The following is a 24,691-nucleotide window of genomic DNA, read 5'->3' on the forward strand; positions in this document are numbered from 1 at the left end:
TCTAGCTTCAAATACGGAGACTTCTAGGCCTCGGGGTTCAGCGAAATCCAGTGAGTGAAGCAGCCACACGAGGCAATCCTCGCGGCCCAGAAAACTACACACCTACCACGCCTCCGCTCTCCAGTCTTCCTCCGTCACCAGCCAGTCCAGCGGCATCTCGACATCGGAGAGAGGGACGCTGTCGTTTGCGCTGCTGTCGTCAGAGTCTCCCCACAAATCGCAATCTGAAACTTCGCGCTCCTTCGGCACGCCGTCTTCGCCGTCCGTTCCATCTTCGCTGCTGCTGCTGTCTACGACGCGCGGACGCTGCGGGACTCGCGCCGCCGACTGGTCAGCGCCTGCGTCTGTCTGGTGCTGCGTCTCGCCTTCGAACCCCATCCGGTTCGCAGACGCCTCGTCTGCTCCGCGAGCAGCGCGCTCGAGATGGAGGCTGCAGAGAGAAAGAGGAGACAGAAGAGACAGTCAACCGCCAATCACCAGAGCGGAAATAATAGCAGAAGGGTGCCCTACGCGAGGGACGCCGCAACAAATACAGGCGACGCCGTCCCCACCCATGCCCAGGGGGAGAAAAAGGAGACACTCCATTGTCTCGGCAGCGCCTCCTTCTCCGACTTCTCTCTCATGAGGGGGAATTTTCGAGTCCAGCTCAACCCCTGCACGCGCCTCGGAGAAAAATTCGCACGCGATGTCTTCTGGCGCTCAAGAGCTCAGGCTCCACGACTCCGCGGTACGCCAACCCTGGACCGTAAACCTTCAGTTTCATCTCGCTCTAATCTCCGCGTGAAATCTCACAACCAATGCTTATCGGACAGACCGGTCAAACATCCGTGGAGGACGCAAATGGCGAACAATCCCGAAAAGACGCCACAGGATCGAAGGTCTCTCGCGTACTTTGTGAAGAGCGTCGTCAAATGCTGATACATCTCAGCAGCGCCCCCTAGGCCGCCTGCCTCGATCCAGCGTTGAACCTTCGCTCGCGCCGCATCTCGCGCGGCATCCGTCGCTTTCTTCAGCTCTTGAGAGGTGTGTACCGTCTCTCGCGCTTCCTCAGCTTCGCCGTCGTAGACGCGCCCCTGTCCCTCGCCGAACTGGTGCTTACTGACGCCCTCGCTGCGGCGCCTCGCCTGCGCTTCTTTGTTTTCGTCTCGGGGCTTCGTTCCTCTTCTCGCCGTCCCCCCGCGTCGCCCCTCCCCCGTCCTTGCTTCTTTCGATTTTTCCGATTTTTCAGCGGCTGTCTCCACGGTGAGGTCTTCGAGATCCGTCGCCGACTCCGAGGAGACTCCTCTTTCGGATTCGTCCTGGCCCAGCCAGGTGCGGACGCTCTCTCCATCGTCGTCTCGCTCCTGCCTGCTCGCGGCCGCTCCTGCGTCTCGCGCACCGCCTTCTGCTTCATTCGCTTCCTCGAAGCATGAGGAAGCCTCGAGAGGCTCGGGAGGCTCGTCGTCGCCAGGCGCCGAGGCCAAAACGGCTTGGCCTCCTCGCTGTCGTCCCAATCGCGCCGCGGATGCGCGAGACTCCCCCCCTGTAGACTCTTCGTCCTCCGAGGCCTCGTTTCTGCCTGGCGACGTACGCGCCAAACCCGCCCCCGGTCTCTCGCCCGCCGCGCCGGCACTGGCCTCCGCCTCTCGGCGCGGCGGGCGGCGACGCACGGGAGACGATGCGAAACTGAGCGGCGCGGCGGAAGGCGAAGGCGAGAAGAACTCCTCCTCCGCGCCAGACAGCGGCTCCTCGAGCTGTCTGTACAGCTCGACGTAGTCTAGGTAGTCGTCGCCACACACGCTCGCCACGTTGCTGACCGCGGACTCCTCGCCAGGGTCCAGCTGCAGAGAAGAAGAGACAGGAAACCTCAGAGCGCAGTCGACAGGCGAAGGAATGAATAAGCGACTGCTCAGCAAGGCACGAGCAAACATGTCGCAGCTTTCTATCACGAGAGAAGAACGCAGGGCGAACCCTCGAAACACGAGGGTCCACGACAGGGGTCCCCCTCGGGACGCGGAGAGCAGACCAGCCGCAACGCCCGCGCAAGCCGTGGAAGAAACCAGAAAAACTCCAACGAGGAAGGATCAGCTTCGAAAGACAACGCCTGAGAGACGCAACGAGAGATGTCGCGGCACGCGGACGCGCCTGCCGCATGCAAAGCTCTGAAAAAAAACGCAGGGGAGAGTCTCGAGAGAGGAGAGACCTTACGGGCGAGGAGCTGATCCACACGAGCCCAGCCCATGCGCGCGACGCTTGTTTTCTATTTCCTGCGTGAGCAGAAAAAGGAGACAAGCCTTCCGCGATTTGACTCTCAACTCCGTTCAGAAATTGCGGCCTCGGCATCCACGTGCAGAAACGTGTCGGCAAACTGACTTCGCCAGCTTCTACGAACGTCGACAGCTACCTCTCGCTTCACATACGCATTGATACGATTGAAAACCGGTGTCTCCACGATGCACTCGCCAGGCACGCTTCTCCCCAGTCCCTATTTCACTGGACATACAAATACATATATGTACACACGCATGCATGCAAACGTACAGGTTTACACGTGACCACGTACAAATGTAAACATGGATCGTCCCTCTCCGCCACGGGCTCTGATTTCAAAGAAGACGCGCGTATCAGGATGTATGTAGAATCCCTGGTACTTCCAGTGCGCGTTTAGGAGCGTTCGCTCGTCGATGCGCATACTCGCCGGCGTCTTTGTCACTGAGTTTCCGCCTCTTTCTGCATCCCATGCGCCGACCTGAGGGACTCCCCTGTCCCCCTCGAGGTCTGCGGGCAGCCCGGTCGCTTCCTCTGCTCCCTGGAGACGACGCGCGCTGTCGTATTCGCGCTGCACTCGACGCAGGGCCTCGCGCAGCACTTGGTGCGGCACAAAGACCGAAGAAGGTGAGACAGCCGAGGAGGAAGAGCCGCTCCCCTCGGAAGTCGAGGCGAGCGGGGCAGCGGCGCCGAAACAACAGACGACAGGCCTTCCGGGGGCACGGTACGTGACGACCAGGGGAACGCCCAAATGCTCTGTAGAAAAAAATTTAAAAATATTTCAGGGTGCGTCGCGCACGCGGTTCCCGTGTGGCCTCAGCGGACTAACGAACATCCACAACGCGGTAGCACACAGCTTAAGGTTTTAGGGTTTAGGTTTTAGATGCATGAGCATATATATATATATATATATATATATATATATATATATATATATATATATATATATATATTTGTACGCGTAAGCATAGATATTGATGTCCATATATATATATATATATATATATATATATATATATATATATATATATATATGCAAGGAGTAGTATATATTTTACGTGTACGTAGTTACAGTCGTGACGTTCCATCATGTTCCCCTTCGTATACCACTGATATCTATATTTCTGCATATGTAAGTGCTTCTCAGTGCCGCTTTTTGAGAGGCCTTTCTCTGCTTCTGCTCCACTTCTCTGTCGGCGCCTTCGCGTCGCCCTATGCCTTAGCAGTCTCCTGTCCACCTGCATTTTGCTTTGCCCTCTCTGTGCCTGCAGCGCCTACCGCAGAGCGCCGCTGTGGCTCGCAGCTCCCGCGAAGAAAAAGTGAGGTGAGAAAAGCTCGGCAGGCGTTCGTCTGCCGAAACGGAGAGCAGACAGGCATGAGAAAAGGCCGAATGCAAGACAGAAGAGAGGAATTAAGACACCGCGGAGGGGCGCAAAAGCAAATAGAAGGGGGGTCCGAAACAGAAATGAAGCCGCAAAAAGCAGAAAGATAGCCATAACGACGTTTCACATCACCCTGGAAAACAACTGAAGAAGAGGAAATCACGTTGAGATACAAGGACCGCGAGGTTGTCACCGGGCATGCGAGCGACGCACCCAGACAGACCAACAAGGAAGGGAAAACATGCACGCATGGAGACACTGATAACACGTATACAAACATATGTATTTATATATACATATACGTCTCCGCACATGACAGAGATCCGGTTTTCTTCCGATGCAGGAGCCCGAAGCAAACGCTAGAAACGAGGTAACGCCGGCAGTCCGTGTCCCTGGATGGTTCTCTCACCGAATTCGAGGACGTCAAGGTGGCTTTTATCGAGGACGATTTCTCCGTACACGCCTTGAAAAGCGGACGTCTCGCTTGTCTCTCCAGCGTTCCCGCGGCTCTGCGCATGCGGCTGCCACCCCGAGTGAACCTGCGAACAATACACGTGGCGACGCAGTGCGCTCAAGAGCCCTCCGCGTGAGAAAGGCTTTCTCTGTTGCTGAGAAGACGCCAAAGGCGCGGAATCCGCGTGGAGAGTACAGGCACTCACCTCTGTGATCCAGAGCGGAACAGCTCTTCATGTACAGACACCCCAAATCCACGCAGGCTTACACCGGTAGAAATGAACGTTTATATGCAGTTTCGTTCATTTTTCTAAATGACAGTTTAATAAATAACTCTATTTTTTTCAAAAATGCACATAAAATTCAAATAAATATAGGTGGTATTTTTACTCCTATACATATTCTTGAAATTCAAATGTTTTTGCAAGAACTTCTGGTACCACAAGTCTGTAAAAGATTATTTACATCGGCAGCTGCCGAAGCGTGTGTAGGTGCTCGTCTCACCTTTAGGGCTTGGCTGGGCACATCGTGAACGACCGTGAGGTTTTCTGCATTCAAAAGATACTCGTCCAGCAGCTTCGCCCAGCTGCGTGCGGGCATCGAGACGACGTGTCGCCGCTTCCAGCGGATGAACGTGGGCAGGGTGTGCGGGATGTTCTGCAGTATACATACACCGTAAACGAACTCTGCGCGTCTGCAGGCGCCGAGATCCCTGAGGCCGACTGAGGCTCGCGCCGTGTGCGCTCCTGAACGCATCTTGCCAAGATGTTTGCAACCCTAAAACCTAAAGATGCGAGACGAAAACACCGCCACGCATACGGGCAGACGCACACATATCCCGCATTTGGAATACACTTGCGGGCACGAATGAAATGAAGACTCATGTGGAGGCCGGGCGACAAGCACCACGAAATTTGATTTAGTCACGAGGAGGCGACAGAGCATGCAGAATGAGGCACAGGCTCTCCAGACGGTCTGGCCGCTAAACACCTCGACTTCGTCTTACATCGCAGGTAAGAAACTACGAAGTGAGCACGCACAGCCCTGCCCCTAGGGCACAACGAGAATGCACGCATACGCATGCACATCTCCCCGCTGGCGGCGCGACCCCAGCGCGAACATAGATGTCTACGAAGTGAAGCAGACTCTCGTAACCTTGCCGTCGCTTCCTCTTCCGCGGCCTTTGCCGACGGAGCAACAGGTACTCAGAGGAGGCACGATCCCTACGGGACATATCTGTCATGTATAGCAGCAGACATCTGCGTTGTGGGTCTGCCGCTTCCTTACAACTGCGGAGATGAGAACAGTTTGTGTGACGGGAAGGCCTCGGAAGATGAATGTGAGCGAGAGAGCCGCCGCAGAGCCGTTGCCGCCTTCGCGAGAGGCGAGAATGCCCTTTATCCGCATGCGCTCAAGCTTAAGGCTTCCGCGTCCCCCCGCGTTCCCCGAAGGGCTGACTGCCTGTGAGTAGCACGGAAAAACGTTTGAAGAGTCCCCCGGTCTGTAAGGCGGACAGGCAAATAGGGGGGCGGGCGGCAGCCCTTCCGTGCGCCGTGGCTTTCGTAGTCCATGTCGACCCCTGAAGGGTCACCAGCCACGCCAAGCAGAAACACGCCCGCGACTTGAGTCACCCTCCCTCCGTCCCTTGTGAGAAGTGCCTGCTGGATTCGGTTTCGCTGCAACGCAGCATGACTAGTGAGGCTCTGAAGAAGGGACAACTCCACGTAGACAGACTAACTTTGGCGATCGCCTTCCACAGCTGCTTTCCGCTGACCGTCGCCTCAAACCTGACAGCTGCCGACTGTCCGTCTTCCGCTCCATCTTCACCGTCCCCAGGAAATTCTCTGTTGTCAGGGTGCCGTCGGGGTATCTTCCGAGGTCTTGGGAGGCGAAACGAGGAAAAGAAGCACCTGGCGAACGCGATTTGCATCCACGCTGTCCGGCTGTCGTTCAGACCCTCCAGATGCAGAGAGTTGCGGTGTACGTAGACCCGAATATCTCTGCAGACGCTGCGCAGGGCATTCAGACCCCGGCGGAGAACCAGCGCCTCTGCAAAAGACAACTCGAGTTCCATGGCGCGAAAGCGTGAAGCCGGTGCGGAGCTGCCGCGCCGAAGCGGCGCCGCCGCGTCTGGCCTCTCGTGAGATCCGCAGGCGAAGAAAAAAAAGTTGTGAGGCTGTGGTCAGTCAGAGGGGCGCTGAAGCGCGACTCGACGGCAGCCCACCCGGTCCAGGCCGACGGCGCGGAAGGCGGCGGCAGGTCCCGACAGGAAAAAGAGTGAAAAAGGCCGGCGGAAGACGCCGCCGCAGGCGGGAAACGTCAGCGCATGCAACAGGCAAGACTGCTGATCGCTGTGTAGATCAGCGAACCCCAAAAACGGCCGAGAGCCCGGCTTACAGAAGTTGAAGAGCTCGAGGTGTCAGTCAGTCCGAACTGGAGAGAGGGATGGGCGCGCAGGGAAGGCCTGCGCGCCCACGAGAATTGCCCAAGCCCTGTCGAAGCTCGAAAAAACTCGAGTAAAGCCGGTGGCTGCAGCTTTCCACGCAGCGTTCCTGGAGCTGTCTGCGCTCTGAGGCCCTCACGGCGCCCCCGCGGACGTCGACGGTGGCTCGCGGTCAAGGGCTTGCGAGGCAAACCCAACACTTTCAACTGGTACGCGAGGACCTGGCTCCTTCTCCGCTCGTTACCACGCAAAGTCGTCAAGGCACACTGGCGCTGGCTATACAAAAGGCGGTGCTACGGCGGCAAGGCGACTAGGGCGAAGCCCTCAAAGCGACAACAGCACACTCGCAGCACTCTGCTCGCGTGTGCATAGCCACCGGCGTGAGTGCTTCTGGAAGAACGGAGACAAAACGCGTGGAATGGGCGTTCTAATCGCAGAAGGAGACAGGGAGATTCGGAGTGAAACGCAAGGGCACTGAGGACGGAATCGGTCACACGCAACTGACCCGAGGAAGTCACTCGCGGACGCCGTCGCAAGTTGCGTGCTGCGCAAACGCCCCTAAGCTGGGCAGAAAGTGAGACCTCCAGCCCGATCCAAAAGCTGACAGTCTTCAACTCACGCCGCCGGATGCCAAGATTTGCGTTTGTGAAATTAGCCGGGAGCGAAACTGTGATTTCTTTTTTCCTCTCGTGGCGAGCCCCTGTTCGTCGGCGCCGGCGCATCGGGCCATCGAACTGTTATGGTCTCTCGCTGCACGAAGAGAAGCGGTTGGAACCGCCATGCACATCGAACTGGAGCGTTCACTCGAGCCCATTGCCGGCTCTACGTCTACAAATTCGTGCACGATCCAAACTGCCATCTTTCTTGCCGTTACCGTTCTTCAACGGAAGCAGCGGACGACCCCCCTCTACTCATGAGCCCCTTGCCCTGCGGCCTTTGCCGGCCGGCCTTACACAAGCCGCTGCACATCAGTCGCGTGTGCCCTCAGCCGATGCACTGCCGTCAGCAGACGTATCCGCGTCTCACAGGGCGAGGGAATGCTGTGTTGAGAATTCGGCCGCGGCGGCGACGCCTTTGGCTGCTGCCCCCCGTCGGTTAACATGCTGTCGACACATTTCGCACCAGCTCGAGAGTCCCTCCTCCCGCTCTTCCCGCTCAGCACGCCGCAGTCGCATTCATGTAACGTTTTCTCTCGTCTCTGTACACCGGGACATCTGCGACGCCGGGTAGTTCGCAGCATATGTGTTAAACAGCAAAAACAGGCTGGAGTGGTGCGGTACGCCCCAGAAGACATGTTTGTCACGGTAGCAGGCCCGCGAGCTCACCCGTGTGGCAGGAGCGGAAGACAGAGGCCGGGAGGCTGGCGAGGGATGCCGAATCCGCGACGTGGGCGTGAATTCAGCGAGAAGCCGGCGGGTCCCGCGTCACTGGTCAAAAGAGAAACCTGGCCTTTTGCCGGCCTCGCGACGGCGGCACTGCCGCGATTGATATTTTGCTTCGTTTATGGTTGCACGTGACTCAAACAGGGGAACGACCCTCCAGGAGCCGCGGCGTTGGTTGTGCGTCCCTTCCAGAGATGCTATCCTGCCGGTTTCTCAGCGTGGTTCGATACACGCAACGCCGTGCCACAGAGTAGAGTACTGGCTGCGGCAAATGCCGTGTGAGAGGTGGGCGCAGCTGCGAGATTAGGCGCTCCGCCCGCATCGCGACTCATTCAGCAAACTGGCGTGCAGTTCCATTCCCTCTATACAGATGTAGTGCTTCGAAACCTGCTCCTCCCTCCCCCCTTCGCGTACGAACACATCCTCGCTTAGCTGCGAAAGCGGAGCGGCGCGGGACGCGGGATAGATATGCGTTAGCTGCCAATGAGGAAATACCCTTGCGTGAGACTGGAAGGCACACAGCTCCTCAGAAAGAGAAGTCTGTGCGCGCACAGCTGAGGCGCGCCGCCCATTGTGCGTGACGGTTTCTCTGAGCCCGGCTTGCCACTTTCGAACTGTGCTGATAACTCGGAAGTGTGCGGACGCGCATGTTTGCAGACGATAAACATCATCGCATGGGAACAACCTCACGGCGCGCCTAAATCCGACGCGCTCTCTGTCTAGGGGAGTGCTTGTAGTCGGGGGCCCCCGGCGTCTTTTGACCTACGCGCGGAGAGGGGCACCGTCACAGTCTGTGCCTCACTATTTTGCGAACTCGCGGACAATGCAGGAGCACGAGGAAAACGGTCGGTCAGCGACTAGAAGCGCTCAACCCACGGGGATTCGATTTTTGGCAGGCGGGTGTTCACGGGCGAGTGTCGTGAAATAGGCAATCTAGCGCGCCGTTTCGCGATCAAGAGGAAGCGCAGCAGTTCTCTGTGTGTGTCCACAGCTTGTGTGCGTAGTTCGGCTAGCTTTAGGGCTCGCTGCCAGGGTGAAGGCACCCGATGATACATCAGGAGAGAGCCCCTGACGCGCTCTCCGCGCAGCAGCGAAAACAGAGATCAAAATTTGAGGGCGCTAACGTGGTAGAGCTGTCGCCTCCCGCATCGCGAGTGTCGATTCGTGGGGATACTTCCTCAGATTCCTCGCAAGATGATGACCTCCCTAGCGGCCGACACCCTCGCGCAGGTGAGGCAAGTGGCGTTCGTGGCGACCGGAGTGCTGGGCGTCCCGTGCCAGTATTTGCGAGTGAGTCGTGGCGTGAAGCGGCCGAGAGGTGGAGGACCACGCAGTGGCTCGCTTCCTCTTGTGCGAGCACACAATCCTTTTTGAAAGTGTTGTTCCTTGCCTCCGCCGTTTTCGCCCTCGGGCGCCGCTGCGACTCGAGGCGTTTGATCAGGCGAGGCAGCAGCTGGCCTTTGACCGACGTCGCCATACAGGCAGCCCCAGCTGTACGACGACTCGCACACGCGGAAGATTCAGACGTGAGCTCGGACGAGGAGCTGCGAGAGCTGTGCCGTCAGATCAGCCGCGCGTGGGGCAGGGACCGGGGCCAGCCACTGACCACCACACCTGTTGGAGGATCGCCTTGTGGTTTCACAGATGAGGCACGTAGTGACATCAAGCGCCCATTGGCGCGCCAGTGGACGGCAGCAGATTCGACGCAGCCGGGGCCCTTTGCGGCCGTTCCAGAGGGGAGCCGTGGTCGCGGGGACATTCGAAGCGACGGAGACACACAGTCGGCGACCGGAGTTTGGCTTGCACGATCTCGTTTAGCAGCGACAGACGCCTCCGTGGGTTTCCAACCTGTTCGCCCTACACAGTGCGAGTCAAGGAGTCATACACGACAAGGCAGGCATTCCAGGCGCGTAGCGTCGTCGCCCTCTCCTCCGCTTTGCAGGAAAGGCGAACGCAGGAGTCGAGAGGAGGCTGCGTCGGCCCTGCCGGCCACAGCCAAGCGGCACCGCGGGCCTGACTCGTTCCCGCCCCCCCCCCTCGACGCTCCGCGAGCCCCGCCTCTGTACTACACAGAAGGCGTGCATGGCTTCTCGAGGCTGCGCACACGAGCACACCTCCCAGTCCTATCGCCGATTGTGGGAAGTCCCTTGAGCCCCTCTTGGTCTGCACGGGGCTCATCCCCGCCTTCGAAAACGACGCCGGCGAGCGCTCGGCCGCCCAGCCCAGCTAGCCCCCGAATCCCCCCTGCGGGGGTCGTCCGGTCCCCACCTCTGCCGGGCTCCCCACCGCCGAATCCACCCTTCCTTTTCACCCCAGTCTTGCAGGTCAGTGGCGGGTACGTCCCGCAGACAGGGGGGCCCCTCAAGCGGAAACGGTCGCAGGAGAGAGGTGACTCGCCCGAATTCGGCGAACCTTGTCGCAAGGTCTGGGGCTCGCCGTGGGTCTCTTGGCGCAAAGGGGAACCCGTGCTGCCGCCGTCGCCGGGGGCACTTTGGTCTCCATCGGGCTCTCCTGAGGGTCTACAATCCGATAGTGATTAGGGGCGAGCCGTGCGGCAGCGGCGGGAATGGACGGACGGTCTACATCCAGAGAGCTCTGTATTCTGACTTGGCGTTTTCGAGATGTGTAACGACACACCGCTACAACGTGTTCGCAGAGGCAAGAGGTCGCACTGCCATGCGAAAGAGAGCGGGGCGCTGCACGCTAACGTGGAGCTAGAAGGCACTCCACACGCCGTACACAGACTGCACGACGCAGCCTCTCTTCGTCTCGCAGACAGGAATCCTCTTTTCCGAGCAGCAGGCTAGCCGCGAGGTCCTTCTGCTGGTGGCTAGGGGGGGGATGAGGGCGAGCGCTGCACTCGAGGGGGCGAGGGCCGTTCTGTCGCTGCGCTGAGGAACTTCACCTCGGAGGTTTGCAGTCCAGCAGCTTATGAAACGACACGCCCTGCGCCGGATCACGTCTTCCAGGCGCGAAGCCCTTTTTCAATGCCGCCTCTCGAGACCTGACAACGGGACTTGTGCTGCGGGAAGTAAGACCTACACCATGCGCATATAAAGGAGGCCACGGGCACTGGGGGCCACGCCCCCGTACGTGTCGACTCCGTGGCTTCCAAAGTTTCGCCGCAGGGGCCCTTGCGCATAAAGATCCAGCCAACCCTGAGACCCGTTCTTATTCCTGGAGGAGCGCTTGCCGCCAAAGCTGTACACACACCCGGTACTTTTTACGATGTGAGGATCTGCGTCGCGTGACGCACACGGGACCCATGCGACAAACTCTCCAGACGCCCTTTTCCGCGGTGCCAGAGGCTGTGTCGGGGAAGCAGACGTTCAGCGGTTCTCTGTGCAAGACGCACACACGTGCATACCGTAGGTGAAGCCTTCGCTGCTTTTCTTGAGAGTCGGCTATCGCCCAGCCAGGCTCTCTGTGGCTCTTTGGAATGACACGTGGCCACTCTGACAGTCCTTACGGCTCACGGCGTGGAATTGAAGTTTTGAGCGCGCTCGGAACGACCAAGTCTAACGGAGTGTTACACCTAATTCTGACTTGTGACTCCTTGAAACGCAGCGAGGAATCCCTCACCGCCCCTCTTCAGGTCATCTACAGGCTCGTGCTCACTGAACCAGTCCATTCGTCTCGTTTAGCCCGGGGGGACGCGCCTCCTAGCGGAAATCCCTTTTGAACTTTCCTGATGTCAGACACCCGCGCAGAACCCACCGTGGAAGATACCTACAAGGGCGTTGCTACCTGCTTCGGGACGTGAATTTCGCCCAGGCCTCTCAAGGGGTTTCCACCTTTCTACCGCGAGCTTCTACGTGCTTCTCTTTAGATCTATCTTTATCCTCTGCAAAGACTAACTGCGGTCCGCGTTCATCTCGATCGACCCAAGCGTCGCACCCGGTTGCTCTGAGTCTCTCCCGAAGTTCGCACGCGGTGGTCTCCACGCGCGCTTGCGCAGGGAGAGGAAGGCGCATGCAATCGATAAAAGCGACGAGACTTGTGCGGGGGCGGGGGCTTTTGGGCTGCCTCGTAACATCATCCGCGGCAAAAAATCAGAGAAGCCTTTCCCACCCGCGACTTATACCAAGAGAGCGGAGAGACTGCGAACCTCGAAACAAGCGCGAACCGCCACCAGCCACGACCGGCCGCATCACGGAGCCGCGACGGACGAACCAAAATTGAAGAGATATCGCGAGCTCTCGAAGCCGCCCGACGCGGCGCAGGTCTCCACTCCCCATTGATGTGCACATCATCACCCGTTATCGCACTCAGAGATCGTCTCCGCTTAGATCGTCTCCGCTTAGATCGGCTCCGCTTCTCTCCGCCGAGCGCCGCATTGCTGAAACAACTGCATTCGGCAGACCTCACCCCCCCCGCCCTTTCGCTGCGCACGGGGCTCGCTTTCGTCGCCTTGGTCATCGAAGAATGTGCACACTCTCTCCGCGAGACCATATGGAAAAACTCCCTTCAGACGACACGAACTCGCGGGCGCGGCGGAACTGGCGGGTATTCGGTATTCAACCCTAAACCCTAAACTCGAGCCTTGGTCTTTGCATCCCGCCGGCTCTCCACTCCCCTCACCGCAGTTACGCGCATCCACATAGGTCCATATATTATATAACTATACATATATAAATATATACACACACATATATATACATATATGCGTTTACACATACATACTATTTGTATATGCACATGCAACACAGGGCTACACGCATGTGCATATATATATATATATATATATATATATATGCACATGCATGTAGCACTTTGAAGACGCGCGTGGTAGAGCCTCGCAGGCCTCAGTAGAAGGCTGCGTAGTCCGCGTTCTGCGCGCCCCCCTGGCTTCGGTGTGTGCCGACTTCTTCGAACTGCTGGCGGGTGACCGCGTTGTAGTCGAAGAGCGCGCGGTCAGCGTAGGAGCAGCTGGCGCCGCGCCAGACAGAAAATTGCGGCTCCGCCTCCGTGTAGATGTTCACAGGCCAATGCTGAAAAACTCACGCGAACAAACGAACCAACCGGCTTCGTGACCACAGCTGCCGAATGACCGAACGGGTCGCCGCGTGCGGGGGCGCAAACCAGGCAGCCGCACACACCTCGAGCCCCATCCCGATGCCGCACCATCTGCGTCATCTTCGTCAGCTTAACTGCCGGGACTGCGACTAAAGAGCCACACATGCATGCACGAGGGTCGCTCTATCTCCACACACATAGATATACGTGCCCAGTGCACTCCGCTTCGTGCGTGAAAGCAGGGGGCTGGTGCGCTAACGCGAGGCACAGAGGCAGACGCAGGAGCACCTGCGACGTTAGTTTTCCCTCCATGCACCGAGGCCTTCCAACGCACACGCGGGCACGCCAGATGTCCTGCTTGATCGGAGGACCCTCTCCGCGGACACGCGATTTCCTCCCGAAGTATTTCTGCGATTTTTGCGTGGCTCACCTGAGGCAGCGCGGCGCGGAGCTCGCGCCAGAGTCTCTGGCGAAGGCCGGGGAACTGCGAAGAGCCCCCGACGAGCAGAATCTCGTCGCCTGCAAAGGGCTGGAGTTCCCGCGGCAGCAACGCGATGGAACGCTGAATGAGCTCCACGAGGCCGCACTCGGCGCTCCCCACGTCTGCAGAGAGGAAAAGAGAGACGAGAGAAACGAACAAGTCGCGCGTCTCGCAGACAAGGGAGAGACCAAAGCGGAGACGCAGAAAGCAGTCTCCACATGCATGCCGCGCCCTCACAGCCGCCAACGCGCCGCGACGCTCTCATTCTCCTCGCGGCTTTCCTTTTTCTGCGTGTTCTCCACGCTCCTCCCCCCGGCTGAGGCAGGCCACGGAAGAGGCCGCGGAAGAGGCCGCGGCAGCGAAGGTGAAAAGACTTTGACCTGCGAGCCCGCCACTGAGAGAAGGGCGCGTCTCGCGCACTTGAAGCAGGATTTCTTTCCTCCGCGCTGCAGCCTCCGGCGCACAGCAGCGCACGAGGCACGACGCGAAGGGCGCGCGAGCGACTGCCTCACCCTGGGGATGGAAAAGGACTTCAGGCACTGAGATTCGCTCTGTGCAGAGGCGCACGCTCTGTCGCTCTTCAGAGTTGAGGGCCGCATCAGCGGCCGGCAGAGAAGCAGCTACAGGCTCGCGAGCGTGAGGCGCGCCGGCAGAAGGCGCGTTTGGCGGAGTGGCGGGAGAGTTGAAGAAGGAGAGAATGGACGCCCGCTGCGGAGTGCAGAGAAGACAAAGCGACAGACCTGGCGCATGATCGCGCAAGGGAGGAGCTGCGCGACGCCGAAGAAGACGAAACACGCCTGTGAGAGCCGATGACATACTTATACAGATATACCAGAACAAAAGGCAAATAAAAAGCTGCATTCGCACAAGACAGGTCCCTTGCATCTGCAAGCAGAGCTTTGACAAGGCGTAGATCGCTGTATATAAACCACGTGCGTGCATAGTTGCACGGTCCCCTTCTCTTTGAGAGACCGCGGCTCCCCTAGTAGCTCCACACAAACAGAGGACCTCTCCTTTCCCGCGGGGGTCGCGCCTCGCTTTTTATTCGCTCAGCGGCCTCTCTCGATTCGCACGGCCGCCGCTCCGCGCTGAGCTCTTTCCTCCCCCGATTGCAGATGCGCATCTGCAGTTCGAGCTTGAATCTACCGATGCTGCGCGACGAGCCTTGCGACTCGAAGTGTAGTCAGTGGACCTCACCGTCGCTCCCGAGCCGTACTCGGGCAAAAAGAACTCCTTGAAGAGGTGGGCGCTCTCCACGCAGGTCGGTCCGCCGGCAGCCTGTGCCTCGCTTTGCGCGCGGCTGAGCTGCTTGTCGAAGTCTTGCGAGACGAAGCAGCACGCCTCCTTCATCTGCAGATACACGGAAAGAGAAATGCCTCGGCTGAACTCAGTGAACACGCCTCTTGTCCTCGAGGCAAAGGAGCCACGCAGCGAGAGGACCCTGCTGCCGCCCCCCCACCGCAGCTCGACTTCATGCAGGGGTGGAAAGCTCGTCGCTCACGCTGCGACGCCGCGAGACGCGCCGAGGAGGCGGCCTCCTTGCGCCGAGTCTTTTCTAGCTCCCGCCCCAGCCGCCGGTGCAAGCGGCTGCACGCGGACATCCGTTTAGAGCTCAGACAAGGTGAAACCCGCCTGCCTCCTCTGTGCGCCCTCTCCCTTCGGCGCCTCTCTGCTGTTCCCTCTTTCTCTCTCCTCCGTGCGATCGTATGAACGTGTGTACATATGTACATATGTATGTATGTAGGTACGTATGTATGTATATATGTATGTACGCATGTATGTCAGTATATACATATATGCGCATATGTATACGAACATATATATATGTACATATATACATATATGAATGCTCATGTATAAGAATGTATGAATGTGTGGAGTGCAAGTGCCGCCTGGGTGCCGGTTGGACCGCGCTTCGGGGTGCTTCTAGCGTTTTTTCGAGTGTCCCGGCCCCCTGCGGACACTCTCTGTGCTCGTTTTTGCCTTCTCGCCTACTCGCTGAACGAGGAGTTCGTTTCTCTCGAGGTTGAGCGAGCGGAACCCGCAGAGGTTCTTCAAAACCGTGGTGAGCAGACTGCCGCCGACGGAGCTCCGCAGCGCGGCGCGCTCGACGGGCTGGAGATCCATGTAGGGGACTACCATAGAGCCGCTGAAGCCGACGTCCACGACCAGCCCGCAGAGCTTGCCCCTGAAGACAAGCGCCTCTTGCGAGGCCTCCAGCGACGCAGGCGCGCTGCGGCGACGCTTCTCTTCCTCTCTGTCGCCCCTGCGGCTGCGCCCCTTCGCCGCGTCGGGCACGTCGCCGCCCTCGCCCTCGCCCTCGCCCTCCGGCGGAGGGGGGGCTCGCAGGCCTCCGTACCGGCGCACGCTGTCGGGCGCGAAGGCCTTGGGCTCCACCGAGCCCGCGAGACCCGGGAGGCCGTCGGCGCCGACTTCGGTGGCGTCGTCGTCCTCGAGAGGCCCGTTGAGGAAGGCGAAGGGGACGGCCTGCTGCGCAGGGAGGAAGAGGACTTGGCTGAAGCGGAAGTCCTCAAAAAGGACTTCGCTGAGCGCATGTCGCACCGCAGGCGGGGCAAGGAAGGGCTCCGTGACGATGACGCCCTGGTCTGCGAGGGACGCCTCTGAGAAGTTCAGGTAGCGTTTGTGCGTGAGAAGCACTTCCCACAAATCGCGCATCATCTCGACATCCGAGACGAGAGGCGAGATCGTCGCTGCCGCCTGCGAAGGCCGCAGGCAAAAGTAATTCGAGGACAGCAGCAGATCCTCGCCGTAGAGTAGCAAGCCCTGGTGCTGCCGCTCCCGGACCTGACCCACACAGGTGTTCAGACAATGGCGCGGCAAAAACTCGCCCGCGAAACCCGCCTTCAAACAGCCCGTCCCGTTATCCAAGACTACCGCCGGAGGGACCATCATGGTAGAAAGAAGAAGAGAAAGACAGAGAGAGGAAAGACAGGGAGGGATACAAGGCCCGGCGCAGGTGGAGACGCGGCTGCCGCGGAGACACGAAGGCGAGCCGAACACGTAGGCAGCAAAGGAGGACGAGTGCGGGGGGGGAGGGGGCTGCACCGACAGCAGCGCAGAAAGACGAGAGAAGGCGGCGAGACAGGAGAAGACAAGCGAACGAGAGAGAGTAACAGAGAGAGACGTGAGACAGAAGAGAAAGACGTGAGAGAGAAAAAAGCGGCGGGCGGGAACCCGAGAAGCCGATGCAGGGACGCTGGAAGACAAAGCGCCACAGCGTACCCTCAGGCGACAAGAGACAGGAGAGAGTCGCCGCGGGCGAGGACGGAGAGACACGCAGCGAACGAGGTGAAACGAAACCAGAAAGGAGCATCTGCAGAGTGCGGAAGCCGCCACAGATCTCCAGAGGCGTGAAGAAGCCAATCACATTTTACAACCTCCCACGGTAAAAAAACGTAAAAGAGTTATCTGTCTATCTCTTCTTTTCCCGCTCGTCGCTGAAACGACCCGCTGCTCTGGTGAACGACCGCGGCAGCGCACCGAGGGAGTCTCCGCCGCGAGAACTCCACGAGATAAATTTCGAGAAGAGAGAGTCGCCGCGCCTCCTTCAAAAACGACTGCCCAGGCGCAAGAGAGAGTGACTCAGAGTCTGTTGAAAGCAGCGAAACTCAGGCCGAGGCCGCGGCTGTCCGTACGCCTGCATTTTTCGCTTTCCCCCGACTCCGTACGTACTGCCCTGGCTCCACGCGAGACTGAGCGAAGAGCGAGAGAAAAACTCTAGAGTGCGCGGCCCCCAGAGAACGCCAACGACGGGTGAAAACAGCCACAAGGCAGGAAACCCTTGTGAGGAGAAGGACAATTTAGCAAAAAAAAAGATGGAGGGAGGTTTTGAGAAAAGAAAACGCGGGGCAGAGAAGAACAAAAAATATGTGAAGTGTTCAGGGACAGACACTCGTCGGGCCTTGCAGCCGTCCGCAAAGGAGAGACGAAGGAACGGACAGGCGAGGAGGCGCGAAGGAAACTGACAGAAGCTAGATAAGAGAATAAAACGAATACGAGACGAAGACGAGAAGAAGACAAGGAAAGAGCGAAGCGTTACGCACAGAGGAGACAGCCGATGCGCTTGATTACGGGGACTGTCGCGGCAGCGCAGGCGACAGTGAAGAGTGAGAGCAGAGTCGGGAGAAGAAGAATGCACAGCACATAGATCCGTTGAGATTCGTGAGAAAAGAGACAGTGAGCGTCGTAGGGGCTTCATCGTTTGAGGAGAAATCGAAAACAAGGCAGATAGCGTTCGTTTCCGCGCATGCATCCCTTGTAACTACACACATCGGGAACGCATGCAGCCTCTCTGGTGTCTTGCAACATGCGATATTCGCTGTTCTCCGGCCTCGCACTTTGCAATCTTTTTTCTCTTTTTTTTTCTCTCTTCGAAGTTTTGCGAGCAGTAGTGGGCGCGAAATCTCTCTGAGAAGGAAGAGAAGGGCAGGACGCCTGACGATGTTTGTATTCTTCACCTGTAGGCCAGTGTACAGTCGCGTATCGACGTCGTCCTTCTGTACATATTTACTGGCGCCTCGTGAAGATATGCAGCTTTTTGAAGGACATTCACAGGGTTTCTTGGCAGCCTTGTGGCGTCATTGACTGCGAGAGCAGCCAGCTATAGGGAGGAAACTTGTTTTTATTGGAAATCTGATACCGATGACACGCGGATGACCCTTCGCTCGTCTCTTCGTTCGCGTCCCGTCTGTCTTCACTCCATTCGCGCCGTCTGCCCTTGGTCTTCCTCTTTTTTGATCCTGGCTTCTCGCTTTTTTTCTTGATACTTCTCTCGGCTGCCTTTCCTGCCAGCTTGAATTTTGGTGGTTTTTTTTGTCGCTTCCGTGTGGGTCGCGTCGATTTTTCTTGACGCCTCCTCTTCTCTGCCGCCGCACATCGGGAGCCGCGTTTCTTCCTCCGCTGACTTGCAGTTGAGAGACGCAGGGAGGAGACCTTGTAAAACCCAGTTCGTGTAGGCCATCGAGGTTTGCCCCAATCGGTAGCCGCTCGAAACCATTTTTTCCCTTTTTTCGAATGTAAATGCTTTCCCTCGCAGAGTTGGTCAGAAAGCCTCCAGCGCTCCGTGAGCAGCCTTGCTGGCCCTGCGCCGTTTGGCGCCGAACTGCTCTCGAGTTGATACGCTGAGGCCTCTCCGCTGGTCGCGCATATCTCTTTCTTGGTGAAACAGGGCGGGCGAGGCGCATACAAGTCTTGTGCGGTGATTCTTTTCCTCTCTGCCTCGAGTCTCACGCTCGCGAACAATTTCGATGCCTTGTCTCTCTCCAGTGGTGGAGGTGAGCCAAGGTTTAAAACAAATTCGGATTTTCAAGTATTTATGCCCTTTTTTCGCATTTATCGTGAACACGGGTCCCGGTGATGTGGCGGCCAACCCGTGGGCCGCGGGCTCGCAGGAACATGCCGCCCGTCTCTAGCCGTCTGCCGGAGGAGAGAGGCGCCGACCGCGCGACGCGGCGACAGATTGAAAGGGGCCCGTCTCGCCTTCCTTTCCCTCCTCAGTGTCTCTACAGCTCTGCAGAGGGCGCGGAAACCTCGACAGGCGGGGCCGTATGGTGGCGTTCGCTCCCGAGCCTCGTTCTTATCGTCCTTCATCTGCTGCTTCTTGCTCCTCTTTCGCTTTGCCTGGGCCTCCACACACTGGAGCGGAAATGCAGAGAGCGCCTGCGAGGCTGCCCCCCGCACCTTGGTTGCCTCTCGACTGGACTCTGCCGCGCGGCGAGCCGGTCGCTGTCTTCCTTCTCCTATCGTGGAGGACGAAGGAGAGGGGAAGAAGAAAAACTAGAGACAACAGAGACAGAAACGAAGCAAGAAGGCGCGAGACAGGCTCGACTCGACAGTTTGCACGTTTTTGTAGTCCTGCGGAGCGACGAGCTTCTTCTGCTCTGTAGAGGCAGATGCATCTCTGCGTCACCTCTCAGCCCCCTTTTCTCTTCGTTTTTTGATTGCGATTCCGCAGATTCCTTGTCCGCCACAGAAGCGCCTCCGTCGTGTCACTGCTCTGCCTGCGGCTCCTCCGCTGCGCCGCCGTCTTCTCTCTTGCGCGCGAGGCAACGCCGCTTTGCGTCTGCCTCCTCGCCGCACGCCGCGGCGTCTCCGCCTTCCACGTTTGCCTCAACCTCCGCTTCGACTCCAAATCCTTCTTGTTCCCGTTCGTCTTCGTTCGCTTCTTTTTTTCTATCTTCACGCTCACTGAGCCAAGAGGAAACAGGGGAAGGACCTGCGGAGGAGCTCCTTCTCCCCTCAGTGGTCAGCGCCTTCGAGAGCGGCGTGCACTTCCTTTCTCTCTTCGATGCTGCAGGGATCTGCTTGCGTGAGCCGATCCTTTCGCGTCTCCTCTGTCTTTTAGCTGCAGACAAACGATGGCGTCTGGCACCTCTTCCCGCTCAAAGCGCGTCTGGCGCGTCGTCCTCGCTTCCGCGTTCTTCCTCTTCGTCTCCGCCTGAACCCTCTTTCGCTGCTCAGTCTTCTTTTTCGCCTCGCCTCTCCCTCTCGGGCGCCGAGTCTTCAGCCCCGTCTCCGTTGAGTTCCGCCTCGCCTGGCTGCGTTTCGGCGTCGACCTCAGAGGCAGCGCCTGTCGAGGCCTGCCGCTGCTCCTCTCCGCGCCGGAGAGCCCGAGAGAGAGGCGGAGGCGGCCACGCGGCGCACGCGTTCGGAGGGCGCATCCGAAGTAGAAGAAGGTCTTTCTCTCCTTCGCCCTGCCGCGCCGCCGCGGGGAGCTGCGAGGGACACGATTGTAAATCCGGGCGCTCGGCCTCTTCGCCGTCATCGGACTCAACCGTGGCTCCGTCCTCTGCGCGGCTGTCGCCGGCGCCCTCGTCGTTCTCTTCTTTATCGCCTGCGGCATCATACCCTTGGCTTCCTCGCGCCTCTGCTGCGCACCCAACCTCTGGTGTCTCCTTGTCTCCACGCCTCGCGGCAGAGTGCGATGCGAAACACCCCCAAGAGGGGGGGGCAGCCTGCGCCACGTGGCGCGTAGGCCCAGCCGACCCGCAAGAGGCCATCGGCTTATATTCGGAGAGCGCCGTCTCGGGCGCGCCGGCGGCCTGTCACGTGCCCCTGACCCTGCTGCTTTCGAGGCGCTACGCCCGCGAGGATGCCGACGCAGGTGAGACGCAAGAGGAGGCTGTGCCTGGCGACAGAGGCAGGGGAAGAGTGCAGGAAATGTTTGTTCGCATTCTTTGCGGCTGCTGCGCCCATGAAGATTTGCTGCGTCGAGTCGAGCCACAGGCCTCCGCGCGAGGATCTGTCTCCTCGCAGGCCTCTACGGGAGTTGTTGCAATACCGCCTGTCGCCCTCGAAAGGGTCTCAGCGGGCCCCTGCGCCCGGGCTGACGAGGCAGTCGAGCGCAGCGCATCCGCTGCATCATGCAATCTGTCTTCCCTCTGCGCTGCGTCTGCGCCTCTTTCGGATTCCTCTCCTTGCCCGGCTTCTCGCCGTCGCAGCTACGGGGGTGCTTCTTTTTGTGCGGAAAGGGAAGCCGAGAGCTTGGCGCACTCGCGTATACACGTCAGGAAGAAGACCCGGAAGGCGAGGAGCGAGGCCGTCGAGGCCGCTTTGTTTCGTCCTCAAAATGTGCGAAGTGGAGATGACCGCTTGCCAGCGCGTGACCGGGACGTCTCGGGTGGAGCTCCAAAAAGGCACGCGCCGACAACTGAACCGACGTATCGCCTTCCCTCAAAAGCCGTGATCCAGCAGCCTGAGCTGTACAGACACCTCGCTTGTGGAGGGCCTATCTTTCCGCCGCCTCTCTGCGTGTTTCTCCTGAGGCCGTCGGCGCAGGATCTTCTCTGCGCCTTCGCAGAGGCCGCTGCGGCCAGGTGGACGCGCGTCGCGGGGTGCGAAAGACTCAGCCGCTGCCAAGTTTCGAATGCCTTTCTGAATCTCCATGCACCAGCGGCGCGCTCCGCAGAGGGCCAGGGAGGGGAGAGCGGCGCGGCCGCAGAGAAGCGAAATCTGTTTGACAGAAGTCACTCTCTACGCCGGTTTTTTCTCCCTGCGTGGATGGCGTATGTCAAGAGTCCAGCCTTCCGCGTGCTCCTCGCGGCGCTTCCTCAGCAGGTCTCTCGTTTTTTCCTGTGGTTGAGGCGAGTCTTCTGCAGACGCGAAGCCGCGAGGCTGGAGGCCCGGAGGAAAGCAGAAGGAGAAGACGGTAGCCGCGGAGAAGTGCAGTCTCCTCTGCGAGAGCTCGAGAGCGGCTCCCGCCTGTGTCAGCCGCACACAGCCCGACCGAGACTTCGCGCCTCCTCGGCGGGAGGAGCGTGCGCACCAGAAGCTTCTCCCCCAGAAACAGAAAGCTTTAGAGCTTCTGTCGGCGCTTTTGAGAAGAATCTCCGCGCTCCGCCTTCGTCTGCGTCGTGGCGTCGCGCGCGTGCTTCGCCATCGGTAGGCCAGCTGGCTCGGCTCCTGCTGCGGGCTCTGGCGCGGAGACTGGTGTCTCTCTTGGCTCCATTCGACTACCTGCCGCCCTTTGGGCTCTGCGGCGTGCCCCCGATTGTCTTGGCGGACGCCGAGCTGTGCTGGCCGCAGGTGGGGGCGGGTGCTCCGTATTTCTGCGAAAATGCGACGCAGCCCCTCGCGAGGCAGAGCCCTTCTCAACCCTCCAGCTCGCCTTCACTCGCCTCGGAAGACAGCCGGCGGCGGCATTTCGTCCGCGGCTCCTCGTGCGCACCAAATACCGAGGATAGAGAAGGTGGAGGCGGCAGCGCAGGAGCCGCGTCTGATTTTTGTCGCGAGGCTCAGCGCGACGTGCTCGCTCGCTCGGACTGGGGCGGGGCGAGCGCGCGGAGCGCAGAGACGGAAGGCGAGCAAACCAAAGAGGCAGAGATGGCGTATCTGAGGCTGGAGACTACGCTGGCAAGGAAGATTCAGAGAGATTTCCGCGCTTGTCTGGATGATTTTTTGTCTCGAGACCTCCGCTTCGGTCGATGAAGCTCGCGTAGCCGCCGAGGACTCTCCCGGTCTTCTTGTGCACGGAGACGATGCCCGCGCGACCGAGATTAGCTTCGGTAGAGATTGCTGTCTACAGTGATTCACCTTCCGGGGGGGATGCGTTTGTCTCGAGGCGGTGACAGGGTTCCTCGCTGTGCCTTCGTGGCCGGCAGCACGCATACGAGACCGGACCAGAGGGGCGCGCGGCCTTCATGGGCGCGAGGTTTCAACGAAAAAAACGAGACGAGGCCGTCTGGTGCCGCGGCGCATGCGCGCGTGTGGAGGGGGGGGGGCGGGGCTCCAGCAGAGATCGAGCGAAGCGGACGGAAGGAGAGTAGACAGAGAAGTCGAAAACATAGAGAGATGTCACTCAGGCAAAACGGCAATCGCAGAATGCCCCCGCCCCCCCCCCCCCCGAGAACTGTCACGTCGCGATGTACGAGCCCTGCATCACGACCTTGTAAGATACAAAGCAATCGCGAGCGGACTGAGAACAAACGTTTCCGCACGCTCTTGGAAGGTGGTATATCTGATGCAGTGAGTCGTTTCGCCTTTTCCGCCACCGCGAGTCTGCGGGAAGGTGGCTCACGTGGATTTTTTCGAGGTATCTTCAGCAGGGTAAACGTGCGTGAATGGTCAGGCGGGCCGTTTTTCTTAGCTTTACACTTTCTTTAGCCTGTTTGAACAGCACGATTCGCTTTAGTAGAACAGATAGAGAGCTGTCGAACGCGGAGGCGGGGAACAGCTGATGCGGCGTAGCCCTTCTTTCCGCAAACGGGTCACCGTGATATTATCTTTAATGAAGGCGGGAGCGATATCTTTTGATCTCAAACGCATCCCCCGCGTTCTGTCGTTTTCGTATCGTTTCGGCGCACTCTGTGACCATACGTCTTCTTCCCGGTGATTGGATTTAGGATTTGGACTCTGAGCACCCCTTCGCGGTGCCTTCTTTCGAATGTTTTATATGCGTCGACCGTGAATGCAATTACACGTGAGAAGTTTCGAGAGCCACGCGACGGAAGGAAAACGGCTGGCTGTTTGGGTGTTTGCGGCGCGAGCGCAGCACAAACCCAGAGCGGTGACTCGACAGTCTTTCCGCGTACAGAGTGAATCAGGCTGGGTTGCTTGTCTACTCCATCACAGCCAGCAAATAACGTGTTCTCTCGGTAGAGATCGCATTGGATCACCCATCCACTGCCAGCGTCGAGCAGACGATCTTTGTTCAGCTCAACACAGACGCAGGGGTTTTGTCCGCGCTCAGGTGTACGGTGATGAATGAATGTGGCATTCCAGTTCTTCGCATACCCAAGGTGACTCCGGTTATGAGATGGAGAGAACCAAGTTCTTTATGAGTGCACCACAACACCACCCCACTGGACGGCTGAAGACAGCTTAATGTGCTGGGTTTCAAGATCCTACTACCCCTTCCGGCAGTGCTTCAGAGACGGTGCAGCAAAGTTATTTTACTTGGCTGCTGGTGTGAAGGCCGCGAGACGAGAAAAAGCGCACGATCGCCCACGCGTTCCGACATATACTAATTTGATGGCCGTGCATCCTGAGGCAACCGATTGGCTTTTCAGAGGTCTTGTAGTACTATGAGACAATAGTATATTGAGTTCTGATAATTTCCTTGGTACTTGCGTTTTCGTGGATTCGAAGGACGTCAGTGCCAGGGACTACTTTTGTACATCTGGGCTATCGTCTGTGCTGCATACAAAACGTGGGTTTCAAGGGTTGCCCAGGGTGATTAAGGAGTTCCAGGTGTGTGGCCTTGCACACGTTGCTGGAGAAGGCTGGGATTCAAATCCATTTTGCAGGCCCAGCGTCTATCAGCAGTGCATGAGTAAGGTGCACAGTGAGTTCGAAACGCGGCGTCCGCGTCCGGTTGAGCTTTCTAGTCTTGCTTTACATCTGAATCCATGCGTAGAGATTGGGAGAGACGAGCCCATCCGTCAACCCCGCTTTCTCTTTGTCAAAGAGTGTGCCGTTGTACTTTCACCGACGATGGCAACTGCATTTTGTAAACTGGATGACTAAGAAAACTCCGGGGCACAGCGGGTAACCGGGGCTAATGTGCCTAGTCGTCCTCGCAGTCAGGCAACGTTGAATTGGTTCTGCATGCTCTAGGCTCGGGCAGAGAAACGCGAGATGCAGAGGTCCCGGGTGGGAAGAAAGAAATGGTACGTCGCAGAGTCGCAGGTCGCGCATGTGAATATCGAAATGAGCGCCTCTCTGGCCTGCGAGGGACTGGGTGTCGCTGCACACGAAAACATGACCTCGTACTGAACACGGCCCTGGTCGACACGGCGGCCCACGAATGCGCCGAGGACAAGGCATATTC

General features: G+C 58.6%; 4 protein-coding genes across 4 annotated transcripts; 2 read left to right on the forward strand and 2 right to left on the reverse strand.

Annotated features, from left to right (window-relative positions):
- Positions 1-102: 102 nt before the first annotated feature.
- BESB_076840 (uncharacterized protein) lies at positions 103-6,156 on the reverse strand (the record flags this gene model as incomplete). Its single annotated transcript, XM_029366045.1, has 8 exons — positions 103-430; positions 892-1,820; positions 2,729-3,003; positions 3,526-3,597; positions 4,039-4,168; positions 4,587-4,739; positions 5,370-5,543; positions 5,821-6,156. 8 exons carry the CDS (start codon positions 6,154-6,156, stop codon positions 103-105), a joined length of 2,397 nt encoding a protein of 798 aa, XP_029217476.1.
- A 2,945-nt stretch (positions 6,157-9,101) lies between these two features.
- Positions 9,102-10,447, forward strand: BESB_076850 (Sodium:neurotransmitter symporter family protein; the record flags this gene model as incomplete). Its single annotated transcript, XM_029366046.1, has 2 exons — positions 9,102-9,197; positions 9,473-10,447. 2 exons carry the CDS (start codon positions 9,102-9,104, stop codon positions 10,445-10,447), a joined length of 1,071 nt encoding a protein of 356 aa, XP_029217477.1.
- Positions 10,448-12,712: 2,265 nt separating this feature from the next.
- Positions 12,713-16,317, reverse strand: BESB_076860 (actin-like protein ALP 5; the record flags this gene model as incomplete). Its single annotated transcript, XM_029366047.1, has 5 exons — positions 12,713-12,898; positions 13,354-13,526; positions 13,917-14,112; positions 14,602-14,754; positions 15,400-16,317. 5 exons carry the CDS (start codon positions 16,315-16,317, stop codon positions 12,713-12,715), a joined length of 1,626 nt encoding a protein of 541 aa, XP_029217478.1.
- A 2,502-nt stretch (positions 16,318-18,819) lies between these two features.
- Positions 18,820-22,350, forward strand: BESB_076870 (uncharacterized protein; the record flags this gene model as incomplete). The annotated part of the gene is made up of 1 exon (XM_029366048.1): positions 18,820-22,350. The coding sequence occupies one exon, from the start codon at positions 18,820-18,822 to the stop codon at positions 22,348-22,350; it is 3,531 nt and encodes a 1,176-aa protein (XP_029217479.1).
- Positions 22,351-24,691: the final 2,341 nt, after the last annotated feature.

Source organism: Besnoitia besnoiti, chromosome VII (assembly GCF_002563875.1).
Source record: "Besnoitia besnoiti strain Bb-Ger1 chromosome VII, whole genome shotgun sequence".
Lineage (NCBI taxonomy): Eukaryota > Apicomplexa > Conoidasida > Eucoccidiorida > Sarcocystidae > Besnoitia > Besnoitia besnoiti.